This window comes from Choristoneura fumiferana, chromosome 26 (genome assembly GCF_025370935.1).
Source record: "Choristoneura fumiferana chromosome 26, NRCan_CFum_1, whole genome shotgun sequence".
In the NCBI taxonomy this organism is placed as follows: domain Eukaryota; kingdom Metazoa; phylum Arthropoda; class Insecta; order Lepidoptera; family Tortricidae; genus Choristoneura; species Choristoneura fumiferana.
This window is the reverse complement of record NC_133497.1, coordinates 9,052,737-9,080,028: the sequence shown is the minus strand read 5'-3', so window position 1 is coordinate 9,080,028 and position 27,292 is coordinate 9,052,737. Positions and strand designations below refer to the sequence as shown.

The window sequence follows — 27,292 nt, the reverse complement described above, 5'->3', positions numbered from 1 at the left end:
AGTGCTACCAAGTTCTAAAATAAAATATAATTAATTAATGATTGAAGATGCTATTTATTTCATAACAGTTTAAAGTCACGCGCGTTGATCCCCAGTACCTAAGCTCTTACCAAGTTACAGTCCCCACAGTACCGTCCCTCTCGCTCTCGTATTAAATAGTATAAGTGTCAGAGGGACCGCACGACACGAACTTCGAGTTTCGTAGTAGCCCTGTTGCCTCGCAGCATCATACGCCGTCAACTGGGTTTAGCGGAGAGCGGCGCGGGAGCGAAGCGCCCCGTTGCGGCAGTTACGTTCAGACCGTCCTACCGTCAACCATCTTGTTATACTGTATCAATCATTATAGTTTTATATGCGAACCAGCTGCCTTTCATTAATCTTCAATATCTTCATCAGGAGCATGAGCTCAAACAAGCCCTGTAGGCGTTACTTTGCGGAGGTCCATATCATTGAACCGAAACAATTACTTTGCTCACCCGCGACCTTATGATAGCTACACTTCTTCATTAGGGTTTGTTCCTTTTATTTTAGATTAATTTTCACATGCCTGATGGTGATGGTCGAGCATATAGGTTTACAGCTCATTACAACTCAAAATTCAAAATTCAAATTCAAATGATTAATTCAGTAAATAGGCCGCAATGGGCACTTTTACACGTCATTTTTTTAAACTACCAGCGCTTTCGGAAAGACCATCATTGCCAAGAAGAATGCGCCGCAAGAAACTTGGCAGAAAGTAAATAATTTTAATATATCATAATTAATATATAATATATAATAATAAATATAATTACAAATAAAATACTTAAAAACTATATTATACAATTAAAGAAAAAAAATACAAAAAATAATAATAAAAGAAATACAGGGATGTATGGGGTCCCTTAGTTACAACCACCCGGCACCCGACCAGCACCGCCTGGACTTTCGGCGTCCACTCGTTGTCGACAGGTGGTCCAGTCCACGCGCGGAGGACGCGATGACAACGAGCAACGTCGGGTGCCGGGTGGCTGTAATGAGCTGTAACCTTTATTACAGCAATGAGGGCTATCGTTTTTTGTCTCACTAGATGGCGCACTGTTGCGTGAGGTTTTTAAGTATGGCTTTCAAAGTCTGTTATTACGGGCGTGAAAACAAAGTTTAGATTAAAATCATATTTAATACACCTTAAAACCGTACCATAAAAATATCGAGCATGCCACAGTGTTGCATAGTCCCCGTTTTATTCGGAAAAAAGGGAGGACAAAGGTTTCCGAAAGACAAAAATGTCTCAAAACACAGACATTCATTGCCCCGGAACGCATATTTGCCATAATTAATTTCAGATATTGCAAAATATTCACAAAATTATTCTAATTATAAATAAACCCGCGTAGCTCACCCAAAAACTATGAGATTTGACATTTCGGAGACCTCACGCTACACTAGCGCCTCTAGTGGCGAATTCATACGCGATAGCCCTCATTACGGAAAATAGGAGCCAGATGTTTTGACTAACGGAGCAGCATAAGGACGCATCTTATCATCAAGCAGTGACCTCATAATCCCCTGATCCCACTTATAATCCGCGATATGCTATCACCATTTAATGTGTTGTTAAAAGTTGACATAATAAATCAGATAAATCCTACTTAGCAAAAATAAAAACTTTACCACGAATTAGAACTGCTAGGCTTCTATTTGGTTTAATACTCATTTAAAAATCACATAAGATGACCAAGACAAATCAAGATACAATTCGCCTCTTCTGCGAAGTCGCGCCATTCTTGAATGAGGGCTATCGCGAATGAATTCGCCACTAGAGGCGCTAGTGTAGCGTGAGGTCTCCGAAATGTCAAATCTCATAGTTTTTGGGTGAGCTACGCGGGTTTATTTATAATTAGAATAATTTTGTGAATAAATTTTGCAACATGTGAAATTAATTATGGCAAATATGCGTTCCGGGGCAATGAATGTCTGTGTTTTGAGACAGTTTTGGCTTTCGGAAACCTTTGTCCTCCCTTTTTTCCGAACAAAACGGGGACTATGCAACACTGTGGCATGCTCGATATTTTTATGGTACGGTTTTAAGGTGTATTAAATATGATTTTAATCTAAACTTCGTTTTCACGCCCGTAATAACAGACTTTGAAAGCCATACTTAAAAACCTCACGCAACAGTGCGCCATCTAGTGAGACAAAAAACGATAGCCCTCATTGTGACGTGTCGCCGAGTCGCTGATCAGCAAATCATAGCAAGTTCAATAAAATCCCTTAAGAAACTCTTGGTCTATACTCCAATCCAACCAATCAGAAACGAGCAAAATAAATCGCAAACTACTAAAAGTTTGACCAGTAGGTGGCAAATTTTTAAGTTGTTTAAAAATATGCTGGGCGGGAACCACTAACTCTAACGTGTTCTTTATTGAGAACATTGGGCAGGACGAGGATATACACGTAATGTTAGGTAATTAACTAATTAATTAACTTAGGGTCTACGCTAGCAGACGCGGTTTGTACGGAGCGGGTGGACGCAAAAGTACGAGCAGCGCTAACTGCACGCGTCGCGTGCATAGGATTGTACCTGTACCCTTAGTGTAAGTTTTCGGTTACAAAATACGTCTCGATCGCGTTCGCGTTAAAATCTCAATTTATATGGAAACACGAAGAGCGCCTCTAGCGGATCGTTTGCGATGTTCGTGTTTCCATACAAATTGAGATTTTAACGCGTACGCGATCGTGACGTATTTTGTAAGCGAAAACTTACACTAAGGGCACTGCACCCGCCCCCGCAGGCTGCGCCCGCGCGTTGCACCCGCGCCTGAGAGGTCACTACGAAATTCGGAAATCGAAGATCATATAGTACCGTCCCTCTAACTAACTCGTTTTAAAAAAATATAAGTGTCAGCGGGAAGGCAACACACGAAGTTCGAATTTAGCAATTCGCAGTAAAGGGCACGCTAGCGCAGGCCCTTTAACCCTCACTCAAGTCAAGACCGTTCAATGAGTTACTTGACAGGCGAAACATCGCTAGATGGCGTTAGTATCGTGAGATCCGTTTGACGTTTCTAGCTTGTGATTGGCTCATTTCGTTAGTTAACCAATCACAAACTTGACATTAATATTAAACCGTATTACTACACACACGCGCACACGCACACACACTCAATTTTTTCTGTAAAAATATGGCAATTTGTTGCTATGGAAGAGCGGGGCGTCCTAATACAAGTATTTCATACTTAACAAAAAGTCCCCACCTATTGTTTATGTGCACTAATTTATGGTGAAATAAATCTTTTTTCATTTACTAATTAGGGCCGTCCTTATCTAAAAGACCCCGTCGTCTGAGAAAAACTTTTTGAAGAGGTGCAGTGCTAATTATATATTTTTGCAAATTTTTAAACTTGTAAGTTGAAACCCACTGACAGCGATGGCGGAGCGGCGCAGAGGGGATACCGGTTATAATATTCGAGCTAACATGAAAGAGTCCATATAGAGCGTGGCGCGATATTCTATGCGGACCCTTTCATGTTAGCTCGAATATTACTACCGGTACCGCCTCGTCGCCGCGCCGCACCGCTCCGCCACCGCTGTCAGTGGGTTAAGCCGGGTCCAGACGAGTGTAAAGTGTAATGTAACATTACGTGTAATTTAGCGTCAACAGTGTGGACGGCACACGAACTCAAAGCGAACGAACACTGCGAGCGCCTTTGTGTTCGCGAAAACCGACAGCCGATGGATCAACACCGAGCGCCGCGCGAGCGTTACATGTAATGCTCGTAGTGACGTCCACACGTAGAATTCGTGTTACATTACACGATAGATTACATTACACGTTACACTCGTCTGGACCCGGCTTTAAGCTTCACAAAGTTACGTACATACGAACGTTGCAAGTGAAATACTAGTGAAACCCGTCTCAGAGCAAAAGCATAAAACGAAAGATTGACAGCTGCATGCAAACGTAACAAATGGCAAAATCTACAATACGCTTATTGTGGAATCATGCGGAACATACAAAAAGTAGTACATTCGCATCTTTCCAATTTGTACATTTTGCGAATGTACTTTATGCTTTTTGTACATTCCGCGTCTTTCGTCTTTCACTGTATGCGTTGTGTTGCCATTGGTTACATTTTGCGTGCAGTGTCCACTTTGCCTTTTGTGTATTTTGCTCCAAATGGGGGCTATCGCGTGTGAATTCGCCACTAGAGGCGCTAGTGTAGCGTGAGGTCTCCGAAATGTCAAATCTCATAGTTTTTGGGTGAGCTACGCGGGTTTATTTATAATTAGAATAAATTTGTGAATATTTTGCAATATCTGAAATTAATTATGGCAAATATGCGTTCCGGGACAATGAATGTCTGTGTTTTGTTTGAGACAGTTTTGTCTTTCGGAAACCTTTGTCCTCCCTTTTTTCCGAACGAAACGGGGAGTATGCAACACTGTGGCATGCTCGATATTTTTATGGTACTGTTTTAAGGTGTATTAAATATGATATTAATCTAAACTTTGTTTTCACGCCCGTAATAACAGACTTTGAAAGCCATACTTAAAAACCTCACGCTACAGTGCGCCATCTAGTGAGACAAAAAACGATAGCCCTCATTGGTAAACACAGTATCACGATTATCAGCAAATTCAGTGCACATTGCACTAAATACGGCCTACAAATTAAAGATACAACTGATTTAAAAACATTTACTTTAATTAGGTATCACGACATCTTCACCGTAGATTAGTGGCTTGGCACCGGCTTATCGTGTATATCTATATATATTTATAGTTTTAATCTGACAGATAAATACTATGTAGCAACTTAGCAACAGTTTAAAATCCTACCTACTAAGGACGATTATTCAGATTTACGACTGGTTCTTGGAAAAAGAAGCTTGTGATAGTCGTCATAAGTTTCTTGCGACGCATTCCTTTCAGCAATCGTTAGCAGAAAGGGAATACTACTAAAACGCCAAAATGTTACTTATGGGAAATGAAGTTTCAATTTATGACTGTGCTCACGGATCACGGATACGATATCTCGGACCGGTTGAGACCGATCGCGTTCGCGTTAAAATTCAATTTGTATGGAAACAACGAAACATCGCAAACGTTCCGCTAGAGGCGCTGCTCAGTTTGCCTACAAATTGAGATTTTAACGCGAACGCGGTCGAGACGTATTTTGTAACCGAAAACCTACACTAAGGCACAGCAGCAGTGCTACTACGAAACTCTAAACTCGAAGTTCGTGTCGTACCGTCCCTCTCGCTCTCGTATTAAATAGTATAAGTGTCAGAGGGACCGCACGACACGAACTTCGAGTTTCGAGTTTCGTAGTAGCCCTGCTGCTGATGGTGTGGTGATGGTCGAGCATACTTATTACGGATCACTAATAATAATGTACCCTACCATATCTATTTTTTATATGTTCTGTGAATAAACGATTAATTAATAATTTATTAAGAAATATGAAGAAAATACAAAATATCCATAGGACTAAAACTACTATTAAATTAAAATAACTAAAACTAATTAAAAAAGAGAGGTGGGCTCTTGGCATGGTGCCCATCACGCAGGCAACATTCCCGCGTTGAACTGCGATTGAGATTCTTGCGCGAGAAAGCTGCCGGCGCGAGGGTTCCTGTTGCCTCCTTAACCTATTGCTGAGCTCCCTGTGTAGCTCCAGCGCACCCTTACCCAAGGACCTAGTCTCGACGCCGAAAGCAAAGAAATTATATTGGGCGCCGAGACAGCTATATTTTGTGACCTTGAGGCGTTCCCGGGCGTCTGCCGCGGCCCCCACACATTTGGTAGTTGCTGGTAGGTAGGACGCCGCCAGGGTATCTGTACAGGTAGCGTCCCACACCAGCGCACGGCCAGTCTATTAATTAATTTATCTATTCATTCATTCGAGAACTTGTCGGCCCCAAAGGCCATCTGTTCTCCATGCTAAATCAGTATGACCTACCCATTGCACTTCAACGAGCTAATTCGCTTGGCTATGTCGGTGACCTCACGTCGCATCGTAACAATGTAGTTTTATTTAATTGTAATTGATAAAATAGTATTTTATCTACATGCATATCATAACTTCCCTATTATATGTTCAGAAACGACTATCAAATGGCCTTTATTAAGAAACCTGGTATCTGCGGGTGCATCTTAATGTTCACATTAAAGTACAGTGCATCTTAATGTTTACATTAAAGTATCGGTAATACTTTTTTTAACAATGCATATCTGTACATATTGTAGAAAACTTATGACATGCATGTAGATAATAATTATTATTCAAAGTCAAAGTCAAGTCAGTCAGTCAAAGTCAAAGTCAAAGCCAAAGTCAAAATCAAAATCAAAGTCAAGTCATATCTGAACATATTATAGAAAACTTATGATATGCATGTAGATAAAGTTATGTATGCGGCTATACATAATTAGGCATTAAAACACTCGTGTGATCTTATTATGAACTCGCCTTCGGCTCGTTTCATAAAACCACACTCGTACTTTAATGCCTCTCATTATGCACCAGCCACATAAATACCTATTATGCAACTGTATCGTAATAGGGCTCCTTAAAACACGAGTGTGGGTTTATGAAACGAGGCGTAGCCCGATGCGCGCGCGACGACTTGCTGCTGCCCCCCCCCCGTGCTGTAATGATGTATGAAATGATGAAAATGACCATTACGATACAGCCGTGTTCATAATAGAATCCAATGTCGTAACGCTGGCCATTACCTATGGTTTTTGAACGCATAATTGAGGATTTACTATATGGGTGTAGACAAAAGAATTAACAAACTGCACTTGTTCCCTTATGCAATTATTTGTGCAACTGCCGATAAGATTGCAGTCGATCGTTTATCATTTTATGCCTTTGGGGGCATTCACACGGACACCTGTGCTTGCGCATATAATAATATTGCTATAATACCTTAGTCAGAAAAGAAACATTCTTATAAACTTATAACAAGGTATTTGACACCTTAAACAATTTCTCCTTTCAAACTGGTGCACCTATGGTAGTGGGACTAACTCGCGTTACGCCTAAACTTCATATTAAATTAGCTTTGGGTCTAGGATGATGTCAGCCTTTTCGGCAGACTGCTTACTTCGTTTTAAAGCTATATCTTTATTCTCAGACCAACTATTCATCAGCCTAAATCGCGTTATGCCTAATTGTCATAAATACCCACAACATCAATCTGAGGGATATAATTTTCACTGACTGCCTTCAAAAAACTTTATACTGAAACTGAAAATAAAAAACAAGTCTAGTAGTCTAGAACTCTTTTAAGTAACTTAAAGTTTAACAGTCGGGTCCCATTAGAAATTGTGTCTATGTAACTTAACAGAGTTTAAGGCTCCGTTGCCACCATGTGCGAGGATGTGTTGCGAGGAACCAATAGAAACACTTCATTTACCTCGCCTCGCTCCGCTCAGCCACAAAACACAGATAGTTCAGAAGTCAATCTCCATACAAGTGCGCTCGAGCAACGCACACATAGACACTGCTCACGGACACGATATCTCGGACCGGTTGGGACCAGTGCGAGCGTGAGTGCTATCCGCTTGAGACACGCGTCTGTGAACTTTTTTGTGCAATAATGGAGCAACAAAAAAAAGTTTTTATAACTGTTCAGTGGACGGTTGTTTAAATTAAATAATCGTGAATTTCGCCAATAACGAAATCGTCGCAAGATATTTTCTGTGACAAATTTATAATTAATGACATTAAACTTAAAATATTTAGTTATTAATTAATTTTCCATTCTTCCGTCTCATTCTCAACAATAAATCCGACAACTAGATACGAGTGCCACTACCACGATAGTTTTTGGTGCATAAGCCATAGTTGACAACCTTAGAGCGACCGCCGAGCGTAGGTATGAAAAGTGAAGTACATACAGGAGATTGAATTCTGAACTATCTGTATTTTGTGGCTCAGCTGATTCCACCAGAGATGTGCTGTACGAGGGATAAGTAAATGAAGCGCTTCTATTGGTTAATGAAAAACATATTCCTCGCACAACTCTGGTGGAAACGCAGCCTTTGGGGCTGTTTCACCATCCATGGATCAGTGTTAACTGACGGGTAAATGTGATGCCGTTCCTATTTGTTTTGTTTTGTACGGAGACGGCATCACATTTAACCGTCAGTTAACACTAATCAATCGATGGTGAAACAGCCTTTAGACTCTAGACTTGTTTTTTCTTTTCAGTTTTAGTTAAAAGTTCTTGACACTCGGGTTTTTAATTTTTAAATATTTTAAATATTTTTTCAAGCTACTCTACGTTACTCTTTTATTACTTTTATAAGTGTAGATTTCAATAAGTGCGATTGATCGGTTCCAGCGCGTCTGTCCGTTTCAATGGAAGCGTACTCTTATCAACCATGTCATTTAGTATAAGGATGCAAAACAAATAAATCAACAACACCTCGGGTTATCAAATTAGGTACTTATAGTAATGATTACGATATCAACGAGATTAGAATCGGCCGGATCTCTTTCTGTTTTACCATGGTTTTCATCATCATCATCATCAGCCTATGTTCGTCCACTGCTGGACATAGGCCTCTCCCATGGCACGCCACTGAGCACGATCCTCGGCTACTCTCATCCAGCTCTTGCCAGCCTTGCTTGCCTTGCTTGAAATAGTGACACATAACCAATGAGGGCTATCGTTTTTTGTCTCACTAGATGGCGCACTGTTGCGTGAGGTTTTTAAGTATGGCTTTCAAAGTCTGTTATTACGGGTGTGAAAACAAAGTTTAGATTAAAATCATATTTAATACACCTTAAAACCGTACCATAAAAATATCGAGCATGCCACAGTGTTGCATAGTCCCCGTTTTGTTAGGAAAAAAGGGAGGACAAAGGTTTCCGAAAGACAAAACTGTCACAAAACACAGACATTCATTGCCCCGGAACGCATATTTGCCATAATTAATTTCAGATATTGCAAAATATTCACAAAATTATTCTAATTATAAATAAACCCGCGTAGCTCACCCAAAAACTATGAGATTTGACATTTCGGAGACCTCACGCTACACTAGCGCCTCTAGTGGCGAATTCATACGCGATAGCCCTCATTGCAACCATGTATCTAGAATAGGGATGTAACGGACGTGGTTTTATCGGAACCAGATGTTTTCAATTTAGTTTATCGGTACCAGAAACGGAATCGGAACCGAAAACTGAACCGGAACCAGAACCGGAGCCTGAGTGATAGGTGGACGAGATGTTAGTGTAGCAAAGTGGGGCGATAGCGAATGACGGTTTAAACCTGTTTGTTTTTATAGTCAAAATACCATATACGGGACTTATCACGCTATTTTTACACAAGTAATATTTACCTCGACGCTTCGGCAACGTTACAGTGGCCGTGGTCACGAGTAGACTGAAGTGTGGGGTGTCAAGTCTGCCTAGCAGCGCGAGTTCTTCGAACTACCCGCACTTGATCACTAATAGAAAAAATAAATATTACTTGTGTAAAAATAGCGTGATAAGTCCCGTATATGGTATTTGGACTATGAGTGAGAATCACGAAAGTTTGAAAACTGTTTTTGATGTACACCGTTCAAGTTCGGCCGCCGAGCTAAGCATTGACATCCGATATAACTTCCATTTCAAAAGTAACCGGACCGGATGCGTAAAACCAAACGGAGGTTCCGACTTAACGGAAACGGAATCGGAGCTCCGTAATCCCTGATCTAGAACTAGATGTCATCAGCACAGCTCATTCACACAAAGACACCACAGAATATACAATAGTACTAAAGACACAATGCAAGCGTGTTCAAGAAAGCGCACTTCGAAACAAAGGCGTTTGTAAAATGCAACATTTGGCGCAGTTCCTTAAAATAAACGTCCTTTGAAAGGAAGACTAACAAAGGAAAAATGAGCGGGAAAAATCCACATATTATAAATGCGAAAGTTGTAAGTCTGTTTGTTTGTTTCATCTTCATCACGTCTTAACTGCTGAACCGAAATTAATTGAAATTCGGTGGGTACAGTATAGACATGGGTAATCTCAACTCCGCGAAGTGATCTGACTCACTAGATCCAGCTCCGGTGTCGGTACCGAATCCGCTTATTGAATCCGACTCCTTTATTGACTCCGGTTCTTTCGAGCGATTATTAATTTATCTATGGCTGATGCGGCCCGGCTCGGTTTGGTAGGTACCACCAGGTCAATGTACTGAACTGAAGTACCGATTCGTTTCGTCCTTTTAATGTTGAAAAATTCTAAATTGTGTTTTGTTACAGTGGCCGTGGTCACGAGTAGACTGAAGTGTGGGGTGTCAAGTCTGGCCTAGCAGCGCGAGTTCTTCGAACTACCCGCACTTGATCACTAATAGAAAAAATAAATATTACTTGTGTAAAATAGCGTGATAAGTCCCGTATATGGTATTTGGACTATGAGTGAGAATCACGAAAGTTTGAAAACTGTTTTTGATGTACACCGTTCAAGTTCGGCCGCCGCGCTAAGCATTGACATCCGATATAACTTCCATTTCAAAAGTAACGGAACCGAACCGGATGCGTAAAACCAAACGGAGGTTCCGACTTAACGGAAACGGAATCGGAGCTCCGTAATCCCTGATCTAGAACTAGATGTCATCAGCACAGCTCATTCACACAAAGACACCACAGAATATACAATAGTACTAAAGACACAATGCAAGCGTATCTCAAGAAAGCGCACTTCGAAACAAAGGCGTTTGTAAAATGCAACATTTGGCGCAGCTCCTTAAAATAAACGTCCTTTGAAAGGAAGACTAACAAAGGAAAAATGAGCGGGAAAAACCCCACATATTATAAATGCGAAAGTTTGTAAGTCTGTTTGTTTGTTTCATCTTCATCACGTCTTAACTGCTGAACCGAAATTAGTTGAAATTCGGTAGGTACAGTATAGACATGGGTAATCTCAACTCCGCGAAGTGATCTGACTCACTAGATCCAGCTCGGTGTCGGTACCGAATCCGCTTATTGAATCCGACTCCTTATTGACTCCGGTTCTTTCGAGCGATTATTAATTTATCTATGGCTGATGCGGCCCGGCTCGGTTTGGTAGGTACCACCAAGGTCAATGTACTGAACTGAAGTACCGATTCGTTTCGTCCTTTTAATGTTGAAAAATTCTAAATTGTGTTTTTTTTTAAAGAACTATGAGCTACTTTCAGAACCTACTAGTTTCTGTTTGACTAATTGAAGCTTGAAAACAGTGTTAAATATGCGTCGCCCGCTCCGGTCATATTATATTGTGTTTTAATTCTATCTCATTTCTTTCCAATATAACCGAGCGAGAAGTCCGTCCGAGTACCGACGTAGGTACCGACTCACTCCGCGCCCGACCGAACGTAATAAGATCCGATCCGATCCGAGCCGAGCCGAGAGTGAAAGCGGAGCGAGTGAGCGTGACGGCGATCACGAGCCGCTCGATCCGGCCGGACTTGGTCGGAGTTAGTAGGTACCTCCGGAGTCGATAAGATTTGAAAGGAGTCATTAAGGGATTCGGATCCGCTTGAGGATCTGACTTTTTTTGAATCTTCAGATCCGGATTTACCCATCTCTATTACAGTAGCTTCTTTAGGGTAGGGCGCGGTGGGGCGACTGCCCAGGGGCGCCTGAAGCCTGTACCTTCTAGAAAATTCCCAAAAGTTTGGAGCGCCGAGGAAATCTCGCCCAGTGCGTTAGAAGTGCTAAAAAGGCACTGGGTGTAGGTATACAGATGGTTTTAGTTCCAGAAAATTTTATAATTCCCGCGCAAGGAGTCGCGGGTAGCAGTACCTCTAGTGTGGCTTTCACAAAACATTCAAAGTCAAAGTCAAAGTCAAAATATCTTTATTCAATTTAGGCTATAACAAGCACTTATGAATGTCAAAAAAATCTGCCACCAGTTCGGAAAAACCTCTGCTGAGAAGAATCCGACAAGAAACTCAACGAGGTATATATTTTTTTTTAAACAGATTTACAATAATATTAAATGATATGTATACATCACAAGTATTTACCACTATTCTATTAGTTTACTATTCGAAGACGTAAATCGAGCGTTCGATCCGATACGTAGCCGCCACATGTCCACGGTGCGGCGTCACGTTTTCGTTACGAGACGCGGACGAAATAGTTTACGTAGCAAACCTACACTCACATAAGTTGTTGTGCAAACTTTCCGCTAGAGGCGGCTGTCCGTGTTTCCATACAAATTGAGATTTTAACGCGAACGCGATCGAGACGTATTTTGTGAACGGGAAAATACACTAAGCACACAGTACCCTTAGTGTAAGTTTTCGGTTACATAACACGTCTCGATCGCGTTCGCGTTAAAATCTCAATTTGTATGGAAACACGAACAGCGCCTCTAGCGGAACGTTTGCGATGTTCGTGTTTCCATACACAACACGAACATCACAAACGTCCCGCTAAAGTCGCTGTCGTGTTTCCATACACGCGATCGCGACGTATTTTGTAACCGAAAACTTACACTAAGGGCTGTTTCACCATCCATTGATTAGTGATAACTGGCGGTTAGGTGTGATGCCGTCTCTATTTGTTTTGTTCGAATAGACGGAGACGGCATCTCATTAACCTTCGGCTAACGCTAATCAATGGATGGTGAAACAGCCCTAAGGGTACTGAACTATCTCATTAACATGCACACGATGTGTCGCCGACTTTGATATTTGCATAAAAACGTAAACAAAGTAATAATTAATTATATGTGACTGTGTCTGGGAAAAGGGACCACTTTACCGGTATGGAGTTATTAATATCTCCTAAAACTAGGTAAAATGAGCTATTCAGTAAAAAAAGAATCGTTTTCCTAGGTGCAATAATTATTTTTTTATAAATTTTTAAACATGCAGTAGGCAAAATGTACGAGTCGAGAAAATTGATTTTAAAGTTTATGCTCGTGAAAAATACACTTCTACTAGGAAGTTATGGAATGATTGGTACCAAGCTAATCTAGTATTATCAAAGATTAAATTCAGGCATCAATGGTCTCAATAACTATAATGATTTGGAAGGTAGTCAAAGAAGAACTTGCAGGAGTGGGAAAAAAATCAAGTATCTTAATTACTCATAATCTTAAGAAAATACCTTTTAAACAATGAATTATTAATTATGGTAATATATTTAGGCAATAATAGAAGGGAAAAAATAAAAAAAGACCAGTATTTTCTATGTTTTTAATCGAAAATACTAACATTTCTATAAATCAGTTCTAATCAGTCTCATAAACAAAAATCAACTAAATAATATATTTTTTTAAGTTATATCACAAAATCAGCCAAAATATACTTTAGCACAGAGATCCAAACATAATTAACGATACTTAATGCAATATTTAGAGAAATTATCGTGTTTTAAGTTTAGTGGTTTGACGATCATTTTCCTATGGAAGAATAATTAGGGTACCACTTGGGGGCTTAGTAAAGTTTAGTGTCACAAGTAAAATAACTACTATTTAACATGTTTATATAATAAAAAATAACGTGTTGTCACTATGTTAAATAGTAAAGTAAATATTTTTCAACATTAAAGTAAGTTTCTTCTACATTTTATACATTTCTAAGGAAAAAATAATTAATATACTAAGTCAGGTACCACTTTGTCACTAAACTTTACTTGTTTACAAAAATAAAAAATCACACACAACAACTTGTCAAATTAAAGTACTTACTATAATCAAAATAAATCACATTTTTTTACTTGGTAAATACAGTTACTTAACTGGATTCAAGGCGCTCATCAAGTTCCCTTTTTTTTTTACAAAAATATACATTATTCCTTTTTTAATTTCTGAGGCCCATTTGACCACAGTAGCCGCATTTGGGTGTTTTTCGTTTTTGGCTTTCCACTACTGTGAGCGCCGACGTCGACGGATGGCTGATTCAGTATTTATGAGCGGCATTTCGACGTCAAGTAACGGATCTTCTATAGCACTTATTGCAACGATTTTTATAGGTTTTATAGGTATATTTTTATAGCCCAATCTTCGCCCCCCGCCCCCCTTATCCTACCCTCAACTTATTATTTCGCTTCCCTGCATAACAGCGATCGAAATAAATCAAAATATTTCGCCTGTAAAATATTACCTCAAAGTGGTACCCTTGGTACTAAACTTCGTGACCTATTAGGATATTGAAATATTGTAATTATACAGGTATTATTTTACACAAAATGATATTTAAGGTATAAATAACCGATTAGTAACAAAAATCCATTTTACATATTTTCGGCAAATTTTGTAAAAATGCATATAACTCGGAAACTAGAATCGTCAAAGTGGTCCCTTTTACTAGACACAGTCACATATACCTACCTACTACATAGCTACCGAAACTTGTGGTCATGGGTTATTGGACGGCAGTAAGTACTACTCGTATCACACTTCCTACTAATATTATAAATACGAGCGTGCGTGCGTGCGTGCGTGCGTGCGTGCGTGCGTGCGCGCGTGCGTACCCGCGGCTATGTTATAGCTTATAGCGCGAATATTCAGCGTTTTTGCAGCGTTTTTTTTTCCTCATTAGTGTCTTCACGCGTTATTAAAAGAGCTAATGCTCAGGGTTGTTTTTTTTATGAAAATTTAAGACAATGCCAATGCTGAATTTAGCGTGATTAAAATTCTTGTGACTTTTCTTTCCGTTGTGCCATAATAAAAAAAAAAGACATTTATTGCCACATTAAAAAAAATACAATGAACATAACAAAAGACAAAAATAAAAACAACAGACACGTTACAAATATGTGGCAATAGGCTCAAGCTCAGCATTCACATGCTGCCGGTCGACAACCGGCGGCGCTGATTTTCAGCCTGCGCCCGTCTCGCGGCACGTTTTACACAGTCAGTAATACGGGAAGGGTAAACACACAAAAGTATTTATATAAAAAAAAAACAAACCATTAAAAAAAATGCAATTTTAACACGTAAGGGAGGTTTAAAAAGAAGAAAAACCGACTCCAAAAAAATTAAAAAATAACAAAAATGGAACCGACTACAAACCCTTGAAAATATTTTTCTAGGTAAGTAGGTACGTACTAGCTCGAAGTCGGTGACTCAGCACGAGCCAGCAGGAGTGGGACAATTCAGAATAGTCGTCTACCTCACCTACATACTATGTTGGTTTCAACCCCTCCTGCTGGGTCGTGCTGAGTCACCGACTTCGAGCTAGTACGTACCTACTTACCTAGAAAAATATTTTCAAGGGTTTTGTAGTCGGTTCCATTTTTGTTATTTTTTAATTTTTTGGAGTCGGTTTTACTTTTTGTTAAAATTTTCTTTTTTCTCACTTTTTAGTGATTCGTAGCCAAAGAACATCTCACAACGATTCCATTAAGCCCAAACACGACTTAGTTACGTTGTTTTATAACAGAGTTCCGTTGCCTACCTTCTGGCTTCAGCATCAGATCAGTTCGAAAGAATCATTAACTTAAAGCTTCTTCTTAGTCGCTTATCTAGGTAAGTATATTAACCATAATAATTTAAATTTAACCCGTGAAATACTTACTTGTTATTGATAGTAGTAGTTCCGTCGGTCAAATCTGGTCTTCATCATCAGTTCCAATTCACCATATTATGATTTGAAAGAGCAAATGCACGAGTTATTGCTAAATATATCCAAATTACCATAGGTGTCTCTACAAAATTTGAAGAGTTCCCTCGATTTCCTTAAGATCCGATCATCAGATCCTAATTTGCTGCTTATGGGACCCAATTGAAAGCATTCCTAGACGAACTCAAAAAAAAAAATTCAAATCGGTTCATAAATGACGGAGTTCTGAGGTAACAAACATAAAAAAAAAAAAAAAAAACATACAACCGAATTGATAACCTCCTCCTTTTTTTGAAGTCGGTTAAAAATGGGAGATCTGGCAATTCTGTTCTAAGAGATGGCATTTACATTCCTAGCGGGTTCTTGTGGATTTAATAAACGTGGTACGATAATGACGTTTTGACCGCGCGGTCAAAACGCTCGAATATTCGCCCTATAGCTAGTTAGTCGTGTTTATTGTAGGTATATTAGTATTTACCAAGTCCAGGCCCCTACTAAAAACTATGATTTTAAACCGGGACAATTTGCTTGTCGGCCGGGACGCCAGGACACCATGCTTCAGGCAGTTGTCTCACCGCCGGCGAGGAAACGATTGGCTATCGACTATTTTCTGGCTCAAGAAACGAACAAAAGATATAAGATCCTGTGTGAGTAAAAGAGACATATATATTAATAGTTGATTGCTGGCGGTTCACACTGCCGGCGAGAACTCGCTCTTACATCTTTTGTCGCAGCGAGAAGAGCTATAAAACTCGCTGAGCTATAAAACTAGCTCAGCGATACTCGCTCAGCGCTGTTAGCTTGGCGGCCGCCCGGCTCGAGCGAGTGGAGCGAGTAATCACCCGTCGTGCTCGAACACTCGCTTTTCACTGCTCGCCCACTCGTTTCTAGTTACTCGCTCTGCTCGCTTCTCGCTCATCGTCGGCGGTGGGACAAGTGCCTCAAACCGGGACATGTCCCAGCGTACCGGGACGTATGGCAACCCTATTCCATTGGTTCATGAGAAACACATCCCTCGCACATCTTTCGTGGAAACGGAGCCTAAGGCTAGGTTCACACGACGCAATTTTTCCCGTATGAAATATCGTAGATGAGAACAAAATTTGTATGGCAACTTTGAAAGCCGTTCACACGGCACCTATACCGCCCGCCGCCTAACTTTGCCTAAAAGTTCATTGCCCCGACTAGTAAAGAAAAACTATAAAGGTATAATTCCAATAATTGAATAGGCACTATACCGTTAAGCGATTCGAACACAATCCGGGAGTAACGTAAAGACGTCGCATAAAAAATGTATCTCAAAAACGCGTCAAAACTGAGTATTAAGTAATAAACTTTTAGGCAGATTTATATGGCGCGTGGTATATGTGGGAAAATCTCGTATTCGAGACATATTTTTTACCGTATACCGTAGGGTCTTGCCACCGGAAATGCGAGATTCTCGAAACAATTTTATCGAATGCGATGCTCAGTGGCGCTTGTGTTTACGTTGTTTCGTTCACACGAACAAACTGGCCCTATACCACTTCGTATGTTGCCGTCCCGCTGACGCTTATGTCATTTAATACGCGAGTGAAAGGGACGGTGCGATACGAACTTCGATTTTCGTAGTAGCCCCTCTGGTTTCTCGTATACGAGACGCGCGCGGGGCGGGGCACATCCGTAAAAAAACCGAATGGACCTCGCACCGTGTGAACGGCCGTTTCCTATACGGCAGTTACTCAAAGTGGGGTACGCGAACCCCTAGGGGTTCGCTATTCGACGGTAGGGGGCGACAAGGTTTACGTGATGATGGCTGCAAGACTGGCAAGATGATTAAGATTGGTTTTTGGAGTCTTTTTGTATTTTTTATTTCAACTCCAAATTTTGTTACTTATTTGTTTGTTATTTGTTGTTGTTTGTTTCAGTTTGTATTTTCGTTGGCAAAACGATTCTTACCTATATTTGTTACCTTATATTCAAATAAATAATATACATTATATTATCATGATGATTGAAATAAAAATAAACTTAGTTTCTCCAACAGCCAGTTTTATTACTTTCTTTGGGGGGGTCTAGGTAGGGGTTCGCTGTCGTCTAGAATCTTTAACAGGGGTACGTGGAGCCATAAGTTTGAGAAACCCTGCTATACGGTAAAACCGTATGCGAGAAAATATCGAATCGAATAGTCGCCGTGTGAACCTAGCCTATCTGCTCTACAAGGCGTTAGGGCTCAAAGGTGACATAAACAAATGCTACGCAACGCACGTGTTTATATCAGTAACACACAGACACATTTCTGAGCGTCAACTTTGCCCCGCCGCACTTTGTACAGTGATTCAAAACAAACCATTGATTACGTGAATAATCGCCTACTATAGGTAGGTACGAGTGTCGAAGTGTATACTTACACACACAGCTACAAAAAGAACTGATTGCATAAAAGGAGAATGAATGAAAATGAGTTAATGTCAAACAAAATGCTGGCTGTACATGACATGTTCCTGCGTGTGTGTCCTCAATTCTGGTGGCACTACCTGTACGTCCAATTCGAATCAAACCAAATTTCAAGTTGATGCCATTCACCGTTGAGGAGTTCCTGGCCGGCCTACCAGGAATCAGGATGTCATTGCTAGTGCCAGATATGTATTGTCACGAGATTTACATAAGTCTGCCAAACAAGCCAATCCGACCGCAGGAAGTGGGTCAAATTGAACTTTCAAGATTTGACCCAAATAAATAACTAAATAAATAAACAGGACAAGCTAAATAAAAGCTTGTACAAAGGTTGGGAAACCCTGGTACTGATGATAATCAAATCACACAGCTGGCATGCAAAAACGTGGTGATATGAGCAGAGGACCTTTGACACTAATCATGCCGCAGGTGGTTAGCCTTGCTAATCCTGTGATAGCAGTGAATACACAAAAACTGACATTTGATTGCGATCGCGAGGGTCAGAAACGTTAGGCGATATAGCCTCTGGATTGAAACATAGGATACTTTTTATCCCGATATTCCCTCGGGACAGGGATAAAACCTCGAAATAACAACCGCTGGGTTTAGAGTCATGAAATTTGGAATGTGACGTTAATTAAAACCACGCACGATGCAATTTTTGGGGATTCCCAAGAGAATTTAATAAAATCCCGGGATTTCAATTCAACTGCTGTATCTGATGATTTACGCGTGCGAAGCCGCGGGTAAACGGTAGTAGTATTACTAGCTGTTGCCCGCGACGCCGTCCACGTAGAATTCCTTTATTGCAATCCCGCGGGAACTATGCAATTTTGCCGGGATAAAAACTATTGTATGTTCTTCCCCGGGACTCAATCTGTATACTGAATTTCATCTAAATCGGTTCAGCGGTTTAGACGTGAAAAGGTAACAAACAGACTTACAAAGTTTTGCATTTGTAATGTTTTAATAGGAAGTAGGATTATTATAAGTAGAAAAAAAGTTACGGAAGCTCTAGTATAGATATCGGCGGCCGATCGTAAAATCTGCCAGCTCACGAAATTCCTAGGCATATCGTGAAATGGCGCCATTTCATGAAATGCCTAAAAGTTGGCCAGGCATATCACGATGTGCCTGAAAAACAATACACGACGAGCGAAGCGAGGAGTGGTTAGTATGAATGGTGACCACAACGCACAAACCGAGCGAGCGAAGCGAGCGTGCCTCGGCAACGGCTGGCGAAGTGCCTGTACCGATATGGCGGCGTTTCATGATATGCCTAGGAATTTCATGATCTGCCTAAACGTTACTAGGCAAATCGCTAAACGGTGAGTTTTGAATGATATGGCGCATGTCCCTTAGCCAATTCATGAAATGGCGCCATTTCACAATATGCCTAGGAATTTCGTGATCTGGCGGATTTTACGATCGGCCGCCAACATAGATAATCAAATCACACAGCTACATGCAAAAACGTGGTGAAATGAGCGTAACCAAAATATTTAGAAGACCTCTGACACCAATCATGCCGCAGGTGATTGGACTTGCTAATGCCACAAGCCTGTGATACCAGTGACAATATCCCACTAATATTTTAAATGAGAAAGTTTGTAAGTCCGTGTATTTGTTACCTCTTTACGTTTAAACTGCTGAAACGATTTAGATGAAATTTGGTATACAGATAGTAGTGAGTCCTAGGGAAGGAGATAGGATAGTTTTTACCCTGGAAAATTGCATAGTACCCACGGTATAAGTAGCGATAAACGAATCCAAAGTAAAATTCTTGTGCCAGTGTTTGTAGCCAAGCTCCTCCAAAATGGCTTGACTGATTTTAATCAAATTTATTGTGCATTTTCGGTAGGTCTGAGAATAGGACGTAAACTATTTTAAATACTTCTACGCGGACGGAGTCGCGGGCATCAGCTAGTTATATTATAAATGCAAAAGTTACTAAGTCTGTTTGACTGTTTGTTACCTCTCCACGTCTGAGCCATTGAACGTTGCTTAGATTTTTCACAAATTTAATATTATTAAAAACATATAAAGTAACTTTTGACAAAAAATGCATGGTTTAAAAGATGTAGAGCAGAATCTGAAAATAGTACAAAAATTACGCGATTTTTAGCATAATTTTTTTTTCATAACTTTTTGGGAATTGCAACTTGGGTATACATTATATACTATTATAGCTGCCTTAGAAAGCAAAAATTTCTCATACTGTTTTTAATGTTAACCCGTCATGCGTCCAAGACTACATTAATCCCTAACTTTTTTGTGCAGGAAATGCCCTAGAGACTACCAGTAGTCTATCAATAGTAAGACGCGTGACGGATTAAGAACAGAGCCGGATTAAGCCAGCGCGAGGCCTGTAATAAATTTTATCAAGGGGCCCTTGATTTACTTCAACTTTATACCATTAAACAAAATATTATAGATCATCCTCATCGAAGTCTATCATTATGATACCATGTCTTTCTTTGGAGGCAGTTTTGTGTTGGTTTTGTGGTGGCAGTATTAAGGAACACATTTTTTTTTTAAAACCATGCATTTATCTAAACTGTCATTTTTACGACAAGAGTGCCGCGGGGCCCCTACACATGCGGGGCTCGTAGCATTTGCTACTCTTGCTACATGGCTAATCTGGTACTGCTTAAGAACACAGTGAAATTAAAAGTATCTAATCTTTATCGTCTTTATTGAACATACCTACCACGGTAAATACAAAGGGATTTAAGATAACCATAATGCCTTTTTTTCATACCAACCATAAATTATTGATAAATGTGACAAAAGAATGCAATCCTATCGGTCAAACAGCCAGTAGATTATAAACAAGTGAAATTTACGTGTGACAGACGGGCCAGGCACCACCTAACCTTTCGCAACACCTGATACTTATTTCGTATGAATGAATTAACGACTACCTACCGTAGCAAAATAAATAACAAACAACGCATTGGAATTCAATAAAAAAATAAAAGCACGTATGTTGAACGCTAATTCCTGCGTCCTCGAGTAAATTTAAAGTAAAACTTTTTTTATTTTTAATAACACGGCACAGGTACTTACCTCAAAGAGTTTGAGTAAAATGTTCACATACAGCCTTCTCACACCTAAAGATTTTCCGATTGAAGCTAAGAATATTATGCACAGGATTAAAAGAAGGAACGGCGTATAAAGTATGGACACCGCGACCGACACAAACGACATGATTAACGCCATTTTGACGACTGATTTGGACTGATTGACTAAATTTCGATTTCGACGTCGACGTCATTCATGCGCCCGCTGGCTGTCAAAAGTTATCTGATCTGATATCGAAATTTCCAAAGATAATTGCATAGTTTCCCTACAAAGTTTTAATTTTAATCAAGCAAAAAAGACCTTTATTTGTAGTAACAGCAATAGGTATAAAATATACCTAAGTAAGACGCAATATAAAATTCAAATTGGGTAAATGAAAATAACTTGAACGTGACTTGAACGTATCAAGAAACCCATCGTTTGACGTTTCATTTGCGTCCAGAAACATTAACAAATAGTTCAAAGTTGAAACTTCTTTGTTTTTACGCCAATTTTTTCATCAAATCAATCATCAAATATGAAATAAGTAATGTGAACTTATAACAACTAATTTATTTACTTTTCTAGTTTTTTTGCTTCGGGACCCCACAGACCAAGAGTTTCAACTGTTTCAACACCAATGGCCTTTGGCAAAGGCCGCAAATATGAATCTTGCCCGTTCCACTGGCGACCATTAGGGCTGGCTGGCTCTTTCCTCGGTCAACGTATTGGCATTGCCATACGAGGAAACCCAGACAGCCTTATGGGCACCCTGCCCAATAGCAACGACTTGGGCTATATAGATTTTTAGGATTAGAGCAAGTTAGTTTTAGTTCTTTTTTTATTTATTTCTGTTAATTATTGTATATATTATTTGTTTGTTTATAAATAAATTTATTACTTAGTTAACCTTTTGTAAGACACATAAAATTAATAGTTAAAAAGAAGACAAATCAAAATTACCTAAGAAACCTTAACTAAATATATCTATAAATATTTTACTATAAAAATAAAACTTATTAAAAGAACTAACTGAAATAAGCAATGGATGTGTTCATTTCACGCGGTCCTCCGGGGATGGGATGGGAAAACATAGCTCATTGATTGACATTTGCTTTTTTTACTGTGGTATCACGGCATTAAAAAGAACTGAAAAGGGGGAATCGTATCGGGATTTTCATAAAAATCCTGTTTGAATTCTAAATTACTTCTCGGAAATAAAACAGAATGTCTTCTCTGCCCTACGGACCCCCCGTGAGAGTTTCACCTCTGATCAGGGTATGTTACTAAATTTCTGTAAAATATACAACCTCCATCATTATGTAACATTATGTTTTTGAACGAGATTTCCAAGTTTAGAATTGAGATCTTTTTTAATCGTCACATTTTTAATGGCTATTATTTTGTTCCAACCAGTAATAAATCAAGTATCCGTACTACAACTAAATTCTAACCTCTTTGGTGAACAAAACTAAACAATAATTAGCAAATCAAAAACAATTAGTGCACGGGTTAAATCACATTAATGAATAAATTACATGTACATTAGTTTAATCATTTAATCCATTATAACAAAACAAATATTACATTAAACCTCATTAAAAATTACTAATAAAATCAAAAATAGATAACTACAAAAAAAAACACACACACACCCACATCGTACGTTCACCATTCAATCAAACCCAGAATCACTGAATAATTATTTGTTAGTTTAATTGTATTCAATTAACAATTTCTTCTTTAAATTCTAGTTTGGCCGCTGGTCATTCCTGACAGTTGGCATTGTCTACGGTGCTTTCCACCAGAACAGGCTTTCCAAGAAGGAAGAGAGGCTGCGGGAGATTGAAGCAAAGGAGAAGCCGATTAGGGATGCCAAGCTCGCAGCCGAGAAGGCCCTAGCATCAGCTGGTATGTATTCTAATTCCTAAATAAGACAATGTTTGCATGCCATTGCAAGACCAATATTACTTTGGCTAAAGCAAAATACGAGTATATTATTTAATTTGATTTATTATGCCTATTTCTGGCAGTGGCAAAGCATCCATAGAACCCCATTCCCACTGACATGCCCAATATTTATAAAATAGGACTACAGGACATACATGACATAATTTATGAAAGATGTATGTATACAATCTTTGCTTCGGCTTTACCACGGAAATATCTGACACTACTCCACTAATGTCTGGTAAAGCCAAAGGAGATGTGATTACAAATATAATAAATAACCTTTAATTGAACGCCAAGCCATAAGCATGTAAGCAGTACAAAAAACAGCAAATACTGTTCGGCAATACCATTTTTTTTTTATACATAACCTAACCAACTAACAAATTTAAAACCCTTGACATTGTTATTTCAAAATTGGATATCCCAATAACTTTGATCTGATTTTGATGAAACAGCTAAGAACCATTAATCATTAATTTTATAATGGGTGAAGACCAAAAAGTTGCACAGCATTAACTTTTTCCATTGTGACACGAAAATTAATCATACATTTGTATGGATAATTTTCGTGTCACAATGGAAAAAGTTAATGGAAATTAAAACTATGTGCTAATGCAGCTTTAACCAGTCTGTAAGATGGAACTTTAAGCTTCCCTAGCCTAGAGTGAGAGGCTGTTACTGAACTAGTGAGATACACCTTTGCCGTCATCTGCACTTAACATCAAATGAGATAGCGGTCAATCGTGATCAGTTTTATGTAAAAAAAAAAAAACAGTCATCAGACAATAGTTATAACCCCTCTCTTTGCATCTCAGCTCAGGTTAAAACCAACAATTTGTTTTATAAATTTATTTTCTGTTTACAGCTGAAATCAAGGCATTAGAAGAGATGGTCAACAAGAAGTAGAAATCTGCTGAATTTAGAATTAAGTGTATGCGCCAAACATCAGGCCTTTTCCATCAAATGTTATTTAAAGAATTATAGGTAATTAATACAAATGGTAGTTTCATTTATTTTAAGTGATCTTCACAATTTTTAGTTGGCAATAAGGATTAGAAAAATATTTACAAACAGTTAAAATTGAATTTAACAGGCCAGATCTCAAGCAATTACATAGCTCATGGTTTAATTATTCACAATCCTGGATTAATTATTGAAGTGAAGCTAGCTACATATTAGTAATCTGTGAAGTGAAGTAGATGAGAGAGCCAAAGATCTCATACTCTTAGCTAGTCATACCGTAATTTTTGTCTGAATCCAAAGAGTATAAGTACCTCTATGTCTTTGGACATTATCCCACTACCTATAGTTAAATTAATTTCTTTTTTTTAGTTTCCTACTCACCGCTAGATGGCGCAGTACGAGGACGCAATATGAACTGACAACAAATACCGAAACCATTTTTGAGATATTATTTCTGTAGTAGACTAGGCAGCACTACCCTGAGGATTAACTGGCATAAGTACTTGTTGAATGAGTAACAGTAATAAAGCCCTTGACTACATTATTTGTGACATTAGTTTGCCTAGTCGATAACAGATGGCAGCATCCTCTATTGATCAGCTTAAGAAAAATGGGAATCAATAATGTACAGTCGGCCCATGAAAATGATAAGCAACTTAAAACCATGTCACATTGCCATTGACAACCTATTTCATCACGCGTACCACTCTGCCTTGATCTGGTTTAATTTGAGAAAGTACTAGTGCTCAAAAATTTTGTGGGCTGACGAGTTGCAACTCGGAATGTACGCGCAATAATGTACGACGTGATAATGCGAAGCATTATTGCTTCCAATTATCATGCCGTTCAATGTCATCGTCGCAAATCCAATCGATTCGAATGACCGATTTGAGTTAGGTTGTGTTAGGTCCAATGAGGGCTATCGTTTTTCGTCTTTCTAGATGGCGCCACTGTTGCGTAAGGTTTTAAAGTGTGGCTTTCAAAGTCTGTTATTACGGGCGTGAAAACATACACCTTAAAACCGTACCATAAAAATATCGAGCAACCAGTGTTGCGTATAGTCCCGTTTTGTTCGGAAAAAAAGGGAGGACAAATGTTTCCGAAAGACAAAACTGTCTCAAAACACAGAAATTCATTGCCCCGTAACGTATAATTGCCAAAATTTATTTCAAGTAATGCAAAATATTCACAAAATTATTCAAATCTATATTATAATTATAATATATATAATAAAAATTAATCGTAAAATGTGTTGCTAAGCGCAAAACTCGGGATCGGCTGGACCGATTTCGCGAATTATTTTTTAGTTGTGTTTGTTATTGTCAGTAGAAGGTTTTTATGGAAGAAAATTTAGAAAAATACAACGGGGGCGAAGCCGCGGGCAACAGCTAGTTATAAATAAACCCGCGTAGCTCACCACAGATAGCTCACCCAAAAACTGTGAGATTTGACATTTCGGAGACCTCACGCTACACTAGCGCCTCTAGCGGCGAATTCATACGCGATAGCCCTCATTTTGACTGAGCGAGCGTAGCGAGCGTGCCGCGGCAGCGGTCGGCGAAGCGTCAGGACCAAATTAAGTTATTTTCTACTAAATTTATTAATATTCGGTGTACACGAAAAACAAAATGTACACAAGGTCACAAGCACGGATTATCAGGCCGTGCATTATTTGAGCGTGCATTAACAAGTCGTGTACGTACCTGAAACTAATTATATTATTTTCACTGCACCGGTTAGTAGTGTAATAAAGAATAATTGCATCTTTACAGATACGCACAGTAATTTGAACGAATCTATTTTTATTGGTCTACCTATTTAGATTCTTCAAATCGTAATTCTTTACGCAACGATAAACAAACTGCCACAACCGAGTGTTTATCTAGTAATGAATTATTCTAGTGGCGTTAAAGTCTGATGGAAGCTTGATGGACATGTGTATTTTGTGGGAAGTAACTGTCAAAAACAAGTTATTTAGAGAAATCCACTCCTCGTAAAGTAGTCTTTTAAAAATACGTTATAGGTTTTCTAAGATAATTTTGCAGTTTATAATATATGTTTGGTTGTTTGTAAGATCTTGTGCCGAAATGTTTGTCTGGAAGAGATCACTTTTAAGCGATAAGACCGCTTATTATCTACCCTGAATTTATGTGTTTACTAGCCGTTACCCGCGACTGCGCTCGCGCAAAATTCGTTTATCGCTATACCGCGGGAACTATGCAATTTTCCGGGATTCAAACTATTTGTATACCGAATTTCATCTAAATAAGTTCAGTGGTTTAGACGTGATGAATTAACAAACAAACCAACAAACAGACCCACAAACTTTCGCATTTGTAATATTAGTGGGATATTATACATTTTTTGTACTGATTTGTGGTATTTTTTTTATTCGACTGGATGGCAAACGAGCAAGTGGCCCTCCTGATGATAAGAGATCACCACTGCCCATAGACAACTGTAACACCAGGGGTATTGCAGACGCGTTGCCAACCTAGAGGCCTAAGTTGGGATACCTCAAGTGCCAGTAATTTCATCGGCTGTCTTACTCTCCACGCCGAAACACAAGATTAGCGAGCAAGATGGTGGTAGCAATCCGGGCGGACCTTGCACAAGGTCCTGCCACCTGCAAACTACTTTACTGGTTACTATTATGAATGGGGAGGGGGAGAGGGGTACAGGCCAGGCTTGGATTGCTTAGGGCATCAAATCCGGCACTGGGGTCTGATACCTACATTAATTGAAGCAATTCAGTTTGTTTTCCAGCTTTCCTAATGTCTAGAGGTAATTGAGCTATTTCGGTCGGCGCCTGCGATCCGTCAGGCGGGGAATAAAACTGTCGGCCGCGTCGAGTGGCCTTAGCGGTTGTGGTCAGAGGGACACATAGGGTTACTACGAAAATCGAAAATTGAAGTCGTATCGTACCGTCCCTCTCATTCTCGTATTAAATAATGTTTGCGTCAGCGGGACGGCAAGATACGAAAATCGAATTTTGCACTTCTTGTTCAGCGCTAAACCCACTTTTGTGAAAAGTAAACAAGAAAACTGGCTTCACATTGGCTTGGAGTTATTCGGGTTGATCCCTGCCGCATCCTTTCGCCACCGAGCTACGCGACAACACTTCCATCCTCACCATTTAGACGGTTGGCGGTCCTCTACTGTGCGTTTTTCCAGAAATTTCCTGCCTCGCACAGCAAAACTCTGGAATGAACTATCGCCTGCGGTATTCCCGGACCGATATGACCTTCAAGTTTTCAAGAAAAGAGCGTACTCCTACCTTAAAGGCCGGCAACGCACTTGTGACTCTTCTGGCGTTGCAGGTGTCCAT

At 39.5% G+C, this 27,292-nt stretch overlaps 2 protein-coding genes across 3 annotated transcripts in view; one reads left to right on the top strand and one right to left on the bottom strand.

The window, feature by feature from the left end:
- Gpat4 (Glycerol-3-phosphate acyltransferase 4) overlaps positions 1-21,359 on the bottom strand; it is a gene marked incomplete at its 3' end in the record, with an annotated part of 39,854 nt that extends 18,495 nt beyond the window's left edge. Inside the window, 1 exon segment of one of the 2 annotated variants that reach the window (XM_074107852.1) lies at positions 21,055-21,359. In XM_074107852.1, the coding sequence (XP_073963953.1) occupies positions 21,055-21,207 (153 nt within the window). 2 annotated transcript variants of the gene reach the window in all.
- A 796-nt stretch (positions 21,360-22,155) lies between these two features.
- On the top strand, positions 22,156-23,999 carry ATPsynE (ATP synthase, subunit E). The gene is made up of 3 exons (XM_074107923.1): positions 22,156-22,326; positions 22,803-22,959; positions 23,867-23,999. The coding sequence occupies exons 1-3, from the start codon at positions 22,276-22,278 to the stop codon at positions 23,905-23,907; spliced, it is 249 nt and encodes an 82-aa protein (XP_073964024.1). The 5' UTR covers positions 22,156-22,275; the 3' UTR covers positions 23,908-23,999.
- The last annotated feature ends 3,293 nt before the right edge of the window (positions 24,000-27,292 follow it).

Bases quoted from the DNA above. Each gene is read 5' to 3' on its own strand.
- ATPsynE (XM_074107923.1), top strand. From the start codon at position 22,276: ATGTCTTCTCTGCCCTACGGACCCCCCGTGAGAGTTTCACCTCTGATC. The intron at 22,327-22,802 runs GTATGTTACTAA...TTTAAATTCTAG, and splicing joins GAGTTTCACCTCTGATCAGG to TTTGGCCGCTGGTCATTCCT. The intron at 22,960-23,866 runs GTATGTATTCTA...TTCTGTTTACAG, and splicing joins GAAGGCCCTAGCATCAGCTG to CTGAAATCAAGGCATTAGAA.